The sequence below is a fragment of the Chroicocephalus ridibundus genome, chromosome 2 (assembly GCF_963924245.1).
Source record: "Chroicocephalus ridibundus chromosome 2, bChrRid1.1, whole genome shotgun sequence".
NCBI classification, from domain to species: Eukaryota; Metazoa; Chordata; class Aves; order Charadriiformes; family Laridae; genus Chroicocephalus; species Chroicocephalus ridibundus.
Genome location: NC_086285.1, coordinates 11,978,178 through 11,992,245, shown reverse-complemented (window position 1 = coordinate 11,992,245; position 14,068 = coordinate 11,978,178). Strand labels below are relative to the sequence as shown.

The 14,068-nt window shown below is 40.4% G+C and overlaps 1 protein-coding gene across 6 annotated transcripts in view; it reads left to right on the top strand.

Moving 5' to 3' along the window:
• The window catches only part of DIP2C (disco interacting protein 2 homolog C), a 325,831-nt gene that overhangs the window by 194,130 nt on the left and 117,633 nt on the right, over positions 1-14,068 (top strand). For all 6 annotated transcript variants that reach the window (XM_063324435.1, XM_063324438.1, XM_063324436.1 and 3 more), the window contains 2 exons: positions 9,920-10,045; positions 10,852-11,061. In XM_063324435.1, the coding sequence (XP_063180505.1) occupies positions 9,920-10,045; positions 10,852-11,061 (336 nt within the window). The remainder of the gene's footprint in view (positions 1-9,919; positions 10,046-10,851; positions 11,062-14,068) is intronic.

The following is a 14,068-nucleotide window of genomic DNA, read 5'->3' as shown; positions in this document are numbered from 1 at the left end:
AACTCTCCTGGCTCAAATTCCTGAGCCACCTTTCCCACACTGTGGTTCAATAGGGAAAAGACTGAACAGCTTATACTGAGCATGAAGTCATTAAACTTCAAAACAAATAATCCCAGGCTAGGTTTGAGGAGCATTTGAAATAAGGGAGCTAGCAATGGAGGAACATTGCCTGTAGACCCAAATCCTAGAGGAGGAGTTGGCACCAGACCCTAGGTGCTCTGTTCTAAGCAGCTTCAGTACGTGCCTTACCATGAATTTGTTCTCATTTACCGTGAGGTAAGTGTGTGTAGGAACCGTAGCAAAGGTTGCTGACATTTTGCATGTTTACAGCTTACCTCATAGTGGCTTTAAAATATATGGGTAACTTATATTTTGCATTTTTGAAAGGACATTCAAGATTTCATCCTGCAATCTTTCCAGAACTGACAAAAAAGCATTACGCTATGGGAATATATGAGTTGTAGTGCATGGTAGAGGAAAGGGTGGAATGGGAAGATTGAGGAATCATTTTTAATGAATCCTTATCATCTAACATGACTCCAGAGAACAAGGAGATAGAAAAATATGATGAATGTGCTGTGTTTCAAGACGGGACTGCATATATATTAGAATGGCTCGTCATAAACCAAAGAATTTATTAACCCTTCGGGTGAGTGAGGGATACTTGGAAACGTTAATCTGAATTAATTAACCTGGATGTAGACACACTTATTCAGACATTAATTAATCTCCTATTTGATGTAGCTTGCTTACAAATTTAATTTCAAGCTACAACTCAATCAGGACAAAAAAGAGGTTGAAGAAAGACTTTTGCAGATATGTAATTTATATGACCACATCCTTACTTTTGACCTAGCAGAAAAAATTTTAAGGATAATTGCAGAACTCTTGGGGAAAATTACTCAAGGATCTCCAGAGAGAAACAAATAGAAAGTTGATTTACTTCAGATCGCATAATAAGGGGGCCTGAGATGAAGTCACTATGTGAAGCTGACTTCCAGATTGCATTACAAATGAGATAATAAATAAATGCAGGGATGGAAATTATTAGTGGGAGGCCTGCATGTTGGTTTTTTATTTCACGTATGAGTAGAGTTAATATAGTTTTAAATCTTAGAGTTTAGAGAAAAACATTTTAAAATCAACTTTATTATAATAGATGAAGAATGCAAAGTAGAGCAAAAACTGTGGCTTTCAGCAAAACTAGCAGTGGAGTCACAAAGAGTTCAGTCTTCTGTGTTGGTGTCCTCTGTTTCCATCACATAACCTCTGTGTTTCGCAGCCTGCCCGTGCAGCTTTCCCAGCTCCTTGTTCAGCTTTTACCTTCCTTCCACCCAGAGTTATGGATTATCGCCCCTGCCATCCAAAGTGGGAGATGACAGTCATGCTTTTCTTCTTCAGACTTAAGCTTTCCGAGCACACGAGATACAACACTTCCAGCTTCTTCACATGTGCACCAGGAGGTGGAGAGCGGCTGCCCGGGAGGTGCTGAGGGATGGCACGGCCCGGCCCAGCCCTCCATGGAGCGCAGGGACTGCAGTCTCCTGCACCAGGGGAGTTTGTTGGCTGCAGCATCCTAGAAGAGCCTTTCTGGTGGCACATTGACGAGAGTGCAGACTTCTTCTAAAATGCTGGCTTTTCATTGTCAAAAATTGTGCAAAATTTGGCCCCGAGTTCATGAAAAGTCAGCAGAAATTTCCCCTGCCTATCCATGTGTTCCCAGTAAGACGAGAGGCACAGTGTATATATAGTTTAAACATCCCAAAGACTGAAACTTACACACTTAAACTGTTTTTTGAAATGTAAGCAACAATTTATTTCTGTTAGTAACCTCCACAGCCCTCATATAAATGAATGTTGTCTTGGAGCAGATGTTCTTGCATTCGGTCAAGTATTCCCTGTGTTTGTTGTGAATGCCATATTTCTGAATTAATGACACACCTGCTTGCAGCTGGAGAGAAATTAGGTGTCACACTGTTCGGGCTATGTGCTTTGCTATCTTAATACCCAGAGAGATTGCGAAAGTATTTTGAAACTGCTTCATTATAGCATCACCCACAGCAAAGATCCGCTATTATATGGACTCACTCACTTTCTCATTCCCAGGGGCGAGATGATTTTCCAAGGACTGATCTGTGTTGGATGAACACAGCAATTTTTATGAAATCACTTGCCCTGTGTCTGCCTGAAAATAAGTCAGTGCTGTCAGCCCAGGACAATGAAAAGACAAAGCCGAACTGTAATCTGCTCTGATGATACCACATCTACCATGTCTCACCCTATTTAGTACGTCCTGATTGCATTTCCAATAGGTGTAGCTACCAAATTATCTCTACTCAGAGTATTTACAGGCCACGTATTAGGAAATGAATTCTCAGTATATCCTTCGTTTCCATGGTAGCTATAACAAAGGTCTGATTAAACTCATAAGAGACTTTCATGCTTTCGACTACTAGTTTCCTGTAAGGCAGCAATTGCCAACCTTTCCTCTGTATAATTACTTAGCATACTATTGCTATACTTAGCATTGCCTTATCTAGAATTTTCAGCCAAAATTCACCTTGGATAGTGCTGTTTTCCCATAATATCAGTTGCCTCCCTGTGATAACTCGGAACCTGTTAGGATTCTCCCATTGCACTACATGTTGATGCCCTTGCTCCTTTTGCCTCCTGCAAGCCGCCTCTCCGCATTTCCTTCCAGTTGTGTTCCTTGATGCCACCCCAGATGCTGGCTTCCCTGAGACTGAGACTTATTTGTGGTTTTAGTTATTTGTTAAATGCCTGACTTCAGGGCTGATCCTCTACTGCAATATAAATAAGATATAAATATGTATTATATGTACATAATAAATAACCTCTTATTAAAAATCATTTGGCATTCTCAACTCATTAGTGCAGAGCATCAACCTTCTTGATCTTAATAATTTGCCATTCTGCAAGCGAGTCACTTGTGCTTGTGGACTCTCCCATAAAAAGCAAGGATGCTAAACCTTCTCAGGGTCCTGGGGCCTGTCCTGCTCCCAGTTGTATCATCATGTTACCAAGAATTTGCTACTAAAGCAAAGGAAGATAGATTGTTTCCAAAGGCTAAATAAAAATAAAATTAAAAAAAAAAAGACAAAAAGAGTTCAGGGGAGAGGAATTGCATGAGGCAAAAGGAACAAACAGATGAAATGGATGAATTCAGGTCACATCTAGACACGTCTCCCAGCAGTTTTATTCTTCCAGTGGTAGGTCCCCTGAAGGGAGGGATGGAAGTACCATTACTTCAGATCTGGAAAACCAGACTGCAGAAGGTGGTAGGGACTCTGTTAGATAATTCTACATCGGTACAGCAAAAATTTGGCAACAGCTTGTTTTTCCGTATTTGTGTTTCTTGAACAGCTGGTGATTGGGTATCAAGGCTTTATAATTCCTGGGAAACTGACAACTTGAGCAAAAACAACAACAGTAGTATATTTTTTTCTGAAACATAGGTAAAAACAGACTTGTGCTGTCTTGTTTCTAGCAATGCACGACTCCTATCTACAGCAATCTAATTTCTTGTCTTAAAAAGAAACAGGGCTGTGTGATAAATTAGATGCAAGAGGACTACTTGACACACAACTGCAAGACCTGATTTAGGTACAAAAGAAGATGCTGTTTTTCTTTTGTGTGCTGAGGGATTTTATGCAAGGGGTGTGAGGAATGGTTTATACTGTGGAAATTTTAAATGTAGCTGATGCTTACCATGGGAGGAACGCCCTGTTTTGTGATCCATGCAGAACTAACACCCAGATCCCTGATCCGTGAGGAGATATCACTTTGCTTACAGTATGTTGAGTGTTTGACATGCCTGTGGAGCAAATGCAGCTAATACTGAATGAAGGAAGCCGCTGAGGCATGTTAAACTCATACAGGAAAAAAACTTTTAACAGCCCCTCCACATTGAGGAAGAACGCAACTGTGATTTGTTGAATAAGCTTTTGTTTTTTAAAAAAGAGCTGAACAAAAAGGAGCAAACTCATTCTGCTGCTAAAAGCTGCAAAAGTCTGGGGGAGGACTAGGAATATGCAGCATATTTCAAATGTCTCAGCTACAGTTCTGAGCTTTCAAGGACACTATCTGGCGCAAGTAAGGAACGGGGCATCCCTGTTCATGGGGTGTAAGGGGAAGGGCGAGTCAGGATTATGCTCCATGCCAGACGAGGATGCACACTTTGGAAGAGTGCTCTTCTAACAGCTGTAGAGAAACATGAGATACTGCAGCATGGCTCCATGTGTGGACCAGGAAATGGCTGACCTTGTTCCTCGCACAGCAATTGCTTTCTTCCTTCAGGAAAGGAAGGCTGGTTTGCTTGTGGAGCTCATCTGAGCCTAGAAGGATCTTCCATACTGCCTTCCCCAAAGTAAATAGCTAGGAGGGGACAGCTTGTCACAGAGGAAACTCACCACTTGTTATGAATACACATATATTTGTGCAAGGAGGAGAGAAAGTACGTTCTACAGAAAGCACTTCAGTAAAAGTTCAGAAGAGACTTTTCCTGTGCCACCGCCAATACAAACCAGACTAAAACTCTCGGCCAGGATCTCTTTCTGTGTGACGACCCAACTACTGGATAAAAAAAGAATTGTCATGTTCCTCCCCAAATAAATTGTGTTCCAGGTCATCAAAAATATAAGGAATAAATGATTAAAGAACACTGTGAAGAAGGGGTAAACAGTAATGAGCAATCTGTAATTAATGGTGTTTGCTTCTATATTTCTGGGCATTATTATTTAACCTTCAAACGCGTGCATCCAGTCACACTGCCCACCTTTCAGCAGTTAATATGGTTATCTCCCAAACATCTTGTTTCACCCAGTTCACCCTGTTGAGAATAGGTTGCTCCATCCCATGTCACCATGCATTGAAAAGGAGGAATCTCTGAGCACAGGCTCATCCTTGTGGCTCGGCTGTGTGCCAACCGCCGACTCTCCAGTCTCCCGCCGGTTTGTTATGCCAGCGGGTTCCCACCGGAGCAGCGTGCCAGCAGAGGTAGGATGTCACTTTGTTCCACAGAAACAGAGATGGGCTTGCTGCCTTTTCCATGGACAATCAAATGCACTGACGTGTTGAACATGCAGCCATTAGATCACACTGAAGGATAAAACTGGGAAAGACCATGGAGAACATGGTGTCCATATCAAGAAGTGTAGTGAGGTATGGTACTGGGTTGGGTTCTTTTTCCTAAGCCTTTTCAGTTAAAGGAGCACAACATTGTGCCAATTTATGAGATAAACCAGATGAAAAGAGCGTTTGCACTAAGCAGAGCACCTCCTGGGAAGGCTGGACGTTCCATCCTGCTGATGGAATGAGGAATTTACCTCTATTTGCAATAGGTGAGAGTTTCTGATTTTGGATCGCAGTGGCCAAAGCCATGGATCATCGCTCTGGGAGTCTGAGCTCATGGACCTTCATTCTCTATGCCAATTGTAATTTCTCTGCCCTTTGTTTTGAGGCCTCATCTCTTGTTTAATAGATCGTTAGCTCTTTGAAGGGAAACTTTCTACCACGTGCTTGTTTCTACATTCCACTTCCTTTGTATTTCAGTTACTGACTTTACTTCCAGATGCATGCTTGCCCTCTCTATCCTGTCACAGAAAGTAAAAAGAGAGAGTAAACAAATAGAAACGCTTGAATACAACAGTGAAGAGACTGGGGACCGAGCTGCTTTGTCTGAAGTTTGCCAAGTATTATCAGGCAGCCTCTAAGAAATCCGTGTGAGGTTGAATACTGAACACCAGGTTGATTGCCACTGCACAAGTTAATTCCCAAGCGTGTTTCTTTACTCTTTCCCATTTATTGATTCCTTGAGCAGAAGCTCACAAATTGGATTCAATATACAGTTGGCCAACCTAAACCAGTGGAGGACAATAGCAGATAAGGATCTGCGCATTGGTTCCTACTACTGTATATAGAGGTGGTGATATTTTCCTTTATGCTCTAGATTTTCTGTTGAGACTTTCTTGTGGAAAAGCCAGGTGGGAAGAGAATAAAGATTTTGTTACCTATGGGAGTGCTTTGAAGGGTCAGGACCTGGAGTCATTTTGTCAGCTGTAACAGTGTAGTTAGAATGTCACAGACTTGTACATGAAAGAACAGTTTGCCTAAAAGTATTTTCTTTCCACTTAGACCCAGGACTTTTTCGGAAGGCTTGAGTACAACTACATCAAAGTATGATCTGTGTTTGAACCTCTATCAGAAGTTTATAGTAGGTGAGAAATTGTATTTGGAGAATACAAATTGCTTTGTGCCGACGGGATTCGCAAGGATAAGCAGTTTCCTGTCCCAAGGGAACTTGGATATGTCTTCTTACCTTCATTATACTTTGTCCCAGTGTGTATCACAAATTTGGTTCCTTCCTTTAGTGAACAAGAAGCTTCCAATTACTATTGTATAAATTCCTATTACAGGCCTCCTTGTATTTTTTCAGTATCTGCTAGGGACAGACTGTGGGCAAGCAGAGGGGGAGAATGGGTCAGACGATACAATATGATGGACACCATAGCCCATCTTTCACCAAGATAAGGGCAAAGAGCTACCACACTCTTGCTCAGATTACTCAGAAGCAAATCAGCAAGGTCACCCTTTGGTGGTGGATGTATATTTCAGTTTAAGTTGAAATCCATGCTTCATAAAACTATGAAAAGAGATTATTAGTTGTATTTTGATTGATTTTCCTTGTGGTACGTCAGCAAAGTTGGCTAGTAGATCAGAAAAGCAAAGCTAAAACGTAGAGAAAAGCAAAGCATGTGCATGGAGCGTACATACCTGAAGCTGGTATTTGGTGGAAACAAACCTGCTTACTGTTCCTGTCTTGCTGTAGTTACAGGATAGATGTCGTAACCTGTGAGTTGTTCTCAAGTGTAGTTCTTAAGTATCGGTCTGGCTTTCCCTCACCTCTCTGATTTCACAACACTTAGGACTTAGTCTCCTGGCACGAATGGCTTGAATGCTTTTCATTATCTTAACAAGTCCAACTCTGTACAAGACCGTGAAATAGGTTGAAGAGCATCTTCAGAACCCATCAGTAGGCTTTCATTCAAACAGAAGACCATACAAACTATATAGGTTGTTACTCATTCTTTACCTAATCCTTAGCCTTTCTTTATACGCGTAGAGACACTTCATTTAGCCAAGAGTTTTATTCCTGAGAGAGAATATTGTGAAAAGATTTTTCATCCAAGCTTGACTGTTTCTGCTGCCTTTTTTTCCTCTCCCCCTAAAAGCCTGTAAGCTCTTGCTGATAGTCCCTGGACCATCTCTGTACTGTCTGTCCTCAGCCTTTTCTAGACACGTGTCCTAGTTTTTTTGGTAGCCTCCATACTCTGAGTAATGCCTTCAGAATAGATATCCTTGCAGGCTGGGAGCAGGTGTGCGTGTTCCTTCACCCCAGTCAGCTTCCCTCTTGTTTATTCAGAGATTCTTATCTTTTCCATTGTTTTTGCTTTCCTGTGGGGTTTTGATTTTATTTTTTTTTAAGTAATCTATAGTTTGGTTTATTGCACAGTAACCCATTACAAATAAACATATCAGACGTGTGCTTTATTAAGAAAACAATTCAATTCCTGGACTCCCGTGGACTCATTTGGAAATCAAAACCCTGCAGAGTGTTTTTTAATTAAGCAGATCAGTTTAACTGCTTACATCAAAAAAGCATCAAAAAAGAAATCAAAGTATTTGCAAGTTATGATTCAGTGTCCAGCTGTCACTAAGCATTTTAATAATGATTTTCTGTCAGCTGTCCTCCTTTGAAAAACTTTTGAAGAATTTGAGTTACACTTCATCCCCCTCCTAATACGGTAAATAACAATCCTAAATGCAGTATACAAATAATTCTTCCTGTCTTGATCAGCAAAAAATTGCTGTAGAGTTTTGGGTTTTTTTTAAAGGGAAAGCTCAGTTTCTGCTGTTTGATAACTAATTGCTATCCTTTGAAGGAAAACCAAGATTTTTCTCTGTTTGTTGGATAAGAAACACAAACTAATAGTGAGCATGTTCAGTCCTGTATAGGTTATTGGCATCGGTGTGGAGTGAGCAGGGAGGAATTTAGCTTGGGGACATGCTGTTAGGTAAAGACTTATATTGTTTATTTTCTTAGCCTGATACTTTTCACATAAACTTTTCATCAGGTTTTAATTATAAGAAAAAGACCTTCGACCTTCCACTTTAAAATAAGGAGTTGACAGGAGAGAAATCATTTTCTGGTGTGATGTTAGCATTGTAATCTTCCTCCGGTTCGGTCTGTCAGCCGCACAGCTCTTTTATCTTTTGAGTATGCTTTTCCACCTCTGCTGTTTGCTTTTCTTGCTTTGCTTTTGCTGACGTGCTCATCCTCTTCATGATTTAAAACAAAAGTAAGAAACAACTCACAGAAGCAGCTGATAACGTTCTTTTTCCTCAGACTTTTCCTTGCAGCCTTTCCACTGAGCGGTGCTTAAACGCTGGCAGAAGATAGGGAACACTATTACTAAAAATGAGACATTGCGGCTTATCAAGGAGAGTGTATCACCGAGTGCTTCTAGTCATCCTTCCCAGTTGTTACTTAAAACAAGTTAGTTACACTGATGTGATCCAACCAACAGCTCTTTATTTGAAGATAGATACATATATATATATATATATTTTTCTCTTTCATGTTGCTTCCTTTGGGGAACACTGCCTGTCCAGAGCTGCCACCACATCGACAAAGGAGTAGGCAACAGGCTGTGTGCTGCCAAACCAGCCTACAAGGGTGGTCTTCAAACAGACTTAGCAGCAGCAGAAGTGGGACCGCTCTAGATTAAACCTGCTTCGCTGTGCCCCTGCTTCAGAAATGGGAACAGCTAAACAGTGCACACAACTTGCTGCCTTCTCTACACCTGACTAATGGCAGCTGGTTAAGAGACAATGTCTAATGTGCTTCCAGCTGTGTGCCAGATGGTCAGTGTGTGGCAACTTCTTTAACCATAAGTGACTTTTGTTGGCTGCCGTGTGTTTTGCGTGCAGTGTCCTCATGCGTGTCTTGTCCCAAACCCATAGAAATACGCAGACAAACAGTAGAAGGTAGGAAACTAAAGGCAGACTTATTTCAATGTGTAGTTACGGTAGTAATTAGAAGATTTGCACAAAACAAAGTAATCAAAACATGTTGCTAGTGTCTTTTAGACATAATAAATGGCTTTTTCCAGACTTGGGGAGGCAGTGAAAGGTAGAGAAGCTCTTCCTTGGGCATGCCCCCATGGAGAAGGGATCTGTTGGATGCTTTGGAGTGGGCTGGTGTGAGCTGTGTGTAACATATGCCTCTGGAGCACAAGGCCTCGTGATTTTTCTTGTCATTCCACCTCAGGCCAACCCTACATAATGCTTACTTTTCAGTGAATAAAGCCAAGTGAAGGAGGCAAGAAGAGGTTTTGGGAACAGCAGACCAGCTGCCATTTCTGTTGTGACATTTCACATACCTCTCACCTTTCAAGCAAATGTTCCGGGTCACTTAATCTGTGTGGCTTTTGTGCAATTTGGAAACCTCATTCATTTAAAAAACAGGCTATGTTAAGACACCACGCTTTCACTGAAAACAGTAATGGTTGCTGAAGTAACAGCTCTTTGTTAAACAGAAGTTTGCTCTGGGGAAGCGGAGTTCCTGCTTTTCAAATACTGCAGCACTGTTCTGGGAATATCGTACAGCTCCATGGGCTTGTCTGTTGGTACGGCACTTTTCACTATAGCTGCTTTTTCTACAGCGAGGAGAACCCAGACAGTCCCTCTGAGATCCCGTGCGCTCCTGGCCTTTCATCGTTCGGTGCGCGTTGCTGGCCTAGCCAGCATACACACGGACCTGCGCGCCGGTGCGCTGAATGCACAAGCAAACAGCTCGCTTCTGTCTGAATGCTAGCTTGAAATCTCTCTTTCCTTCCAGATGTCCACACAGAAGCAGTTCAGGCAGCCCTTGCTAAACATAAAGAAAGGAAAATGGCGGTCCCCATGCCCTCAAAACGACGTTCATTGGTGGTGCAAACATCAATGGATGCCTACACACCTCCAGGTGAGCATCTCTCTGTATTTTATGAGAATTTTAAAAATGGTTCTTTGTGCTGCTATGAACTAGTAATGTGCCTGCATAGATAGTAGTCGAAATGTCATTGGAAGCACACTGAGTGTAACGTTGAGGTACGTTTGAAGAGAATAAGGTGAACTGAATGGTTGGAAAGTCAACTGGGGCAGTTTGCATGATTGCTTTGGCCTTGGTGGTACCTCAACTTGCATTAGTCCTTTTGATCTTAGGAACTCAAAGTTCCTTTCAAGTTTCTAGTTTATTCCCTAACACTATGATGGAACATTGTCTTTACAATTAGCTGTGCCATTCCTTTTCAAATTTACCTACTAGACTGTGAAATTACCCCACATCTCATGCATTCTCCTACTCGCTGAATCCAGCTGGGACTCTATTCCTCACTGAGTGGTGGGCTTTCTAGAATTGGAAAAATTTTTCACAAACTTTGTGGAGTGAACTTGGGAACGTATCTTGGGTATTCTGTACTGTTAATACATGGTTGAAGATTTTCAGAAGATTCTTAAGCCACATTATAAAGGAAGACTCCTTTATTATCCTTATTTTTGAACAATAATACACAAGCCATGGCATTAGAGCAGGAAAGCTCTCTCGCTGCACAGAGAGAAATTGACTTTGTTTCAGGACTTTCAGTATTAGAGACTGTTCTTACTGTGTTTGCCTGCTTTCATGAATTTTTTTTAATGACGGTTATCTTTAGATTTGTAATATGAACATGCATATTGCTATTAAGAAACTCCCAAAGCACTGCAAGTTAACAGGCTGTTTTTAATTACTAGATACTTCTTCTGGTTCAGAAGATGAAGGCTCCGTACAGGGAGACTCCCAGGGAACTCCCACCTCAAGTCAGGGGAGTATAAACATGGAACATTGGATCAGTCAAGCGATCCACGGCTCTACCACATCAACCACTTCCTCCTCCTCAACACAAAGTGGAGGTAGTGGTGCTGCACACAGACTAGCTGATGTTATGGCTCAAACGCATATAGGTTAGTATACAGACATTTTGAGTAAGTCCAGTTTAACATGAATTGTGTCTCTCACATTCAGCTGATGCTGCTGTATGAAGTCTTATGAAAGTCTTTCCTATGCTTTTTCCTCTTTCCTTTTTTCTATTTGTAGGTATTACATGGAGAGATAGTCCTATGTTCTTATTTTGTGAGAAAAAAATAATAGCAATTTAGATTTGGGGGTAAAATTATGTTGTGGGAAACAGGGTCTAGCTGTTGGCTCCCAAATAGCTTAAAATGTGTAGTTGCGTGACTTCCATTACTTAGCACTGAAAAAGATCTCTGTAGGATCCATCAGTGAGGAAAATCAGTGCATGCAGCATTAGGGATTGCTTGCATATGAGTATTCCCTACTGCTGCACCATTTTAATTACATAGTTTGAGTGATTTTTGATAATTCTGTTAACAGTAGGTCCTCTTAAACATACTTGGGCTGGGATATTTAGCTATTATAATCCTTGGGAAAGACTACTATATATCTTTGGAGAAGGGAGCTGTTATTATTAGTAGTAGCTTGTTTATATCCTTTGGAAATATCCTAGGAAGTCAAAGCTTTCTTTCCATTAGGGCTAAGCTTCACAGACATTAATTATTTCTGAATATTGTGCCATTGACATTAGTCTTCATTAAAATGAGGCAGCTATTCGATTAGGCACATGGAAAGGAAAGCTTGTTTTTGCTTCATTCTCCAGTAACGGCTGTTTATCATATGAGGCATCTGCTTTGGGTGCATTCTTGCTGTGGCTGTGTATTTCGTGTTGCCTCACTGGAAATCTGTTGGAATCTTGAAACAGATAAAGGAACCTTGCTACTGTTCTACTACACATACGAAATGCAGTTTTGTGTGACGCTTCCTCAGCTGATCCTTCCTTTTCCAGTATACATAATGAGCTACATGAAAGTGGCTTAAATGTTCCTGATTTTATGTGTTGGAACAGTAGTCTGTATCCCTTTTTTTCTGCTCCGAGTATAGCTTGATGTAACACCTGTATTTTCAGATCAGTAATTCTCTCATCATGGTCTGGAATTGCTGAATTGCAGTCAGGGGAAGAATTTCTATTGTATTCTTAAATTCATGCTAAATGAATAGCTTAGAACCTTGTTTTAGAAACACATACACTTCTGAGCACATTAATCATTGCATTTGATTATTTTCTGTGACTTCATCTTGAAATGCTAGAGGAAATTATAGCATAGAGAATTAAATTTATCCAAACTCTAAAAGGTTGCATTACTCACACACCAAGTCTTAATGTGTCTTTAAATATAGCTTCTTCATAATGTGACATTTCAGTAATTTTAAATCTGGCACAGCAAGTCTTCTTTTATAATCACTAAGTTTGCGGTAAATAATACAGCCTTTATAGAGCTAAATTAAGAGTGCAGTGTTCTGCAGAAGAGGAAGAATACTACTTCTTTTCCTTGTTTTATTTTGCCTTATTGTTGTTGACTGCAAAGATCTCTCCTTCGAAGGGAGGAAGCAGTTAAGCTTACCTCAGTGTATACATATTTTTATCTGTTCTGACAGTAAGATACCTTAAATCACATCTCTAGTTGGACAGTAGTTGTGACGTAGTAATGTAAAGGTTATTTGGATGCAAAATATGAGTGATACTGCTAACAGATTGAGACTGTGATCTTAAGGTTACCATCAGTCCTTGTTGCTAAGATCACTGGAAATGTAAGAGAAGCTGCACGGATGATAACTATAAGATGTATTTCTTCATGGGTGAGCTATTTTCTGTAAGAATTTGAAATTAAATGGCTCTTTTGTTTCTTTTCAATCCGAGGAGGTGGATTTTGCATTTAAATGTGTTCAAAGAGGTAAAAGATTTGAAGTATTCCCACAGATAGCCTTGCTCTTTCAGAGGCAGCATGCCAGTGATCGTAGATGAATAATCCTCTTTGGTAGGAGAGAAGGCAAGAGAGACGAGTAATCCTGTTCTCTGTAGCTCCTGATCTGCTGGAGACAATTTGTTCTTGGTCACAAAGAACGTATATTCCCATGGCTTGATGCTTCTTTTGTCCAGGGAATTGTTCTCCAGAGACAGATCAGCCTACAAGAGAGAAATCATCTGTAAATACGTAAGGACGTACTGCTGTACTCTGAAGATGCCAATTTTGATAAATACAAATTTAAGGGGCAACAAGAAAGACCTTTAATAATAACAAAAAAAAGCCCTTCATTCTGATATCCATTAGCATTTGACCTCCAGAGTGCATCACAGAATCAAAGAGAGATTTTTCCAGTTTAAGTACTGTAATGCAGTCCTGAGAAGGATTTCGATAAAAAGATTTGGCTATAATATAGTCCGAGTCCAGCTTTGTGGATATTTAGGTAATTTGCATAAGCTATTATATGTTTTTAATGTTATACCATTCATTTAATTTGGCTGCTGCTGCTCTATTATGGCCAAAGTGATAGTTCAGGATAGATATCGTTTAAATATTTATTCTCAGCTTTAAGACGCTCAGGTGTCTGTACTAAGCTACAGGGAGAATCTCTAGTTCAGCATAGGTATCACAGTTGTGTTGGATAATTCTTGAACTTAGAGGTCAAACCAGTGAAATCTGTAAAAATATCTAATGTTCTGACCCATCTTTGACTCAGTACTGTATATATCTTTAAGGTCCTTAAGCTTTCATTTGTCTGTATTACATTTTTTTCATCTATACATACATAAAAATCAAGGAGAGAGAGCACATCCCAAAGCTCAGGAAGTCCATGTAATGAAAATCACGCAGCGCTTACCTATGAGTGTAAATTTTTACACGGAGTTAAACATCTCTACAAAATTTTAGTCCTATAGAAGCATTCAATGTGTCTTTTATATGCTTCAAATGTGTTTCTGTTTGAAAATCAAAGGCCTCTATCCAAATTAAAGGCTACATAGGTTTCTAATAAAGTAAATATAAAAACATTGTTCCATACGGCATGACTGATAGTTCTCTGACAACCGTAAAAATCTTACGTGTTCTGAGGGGG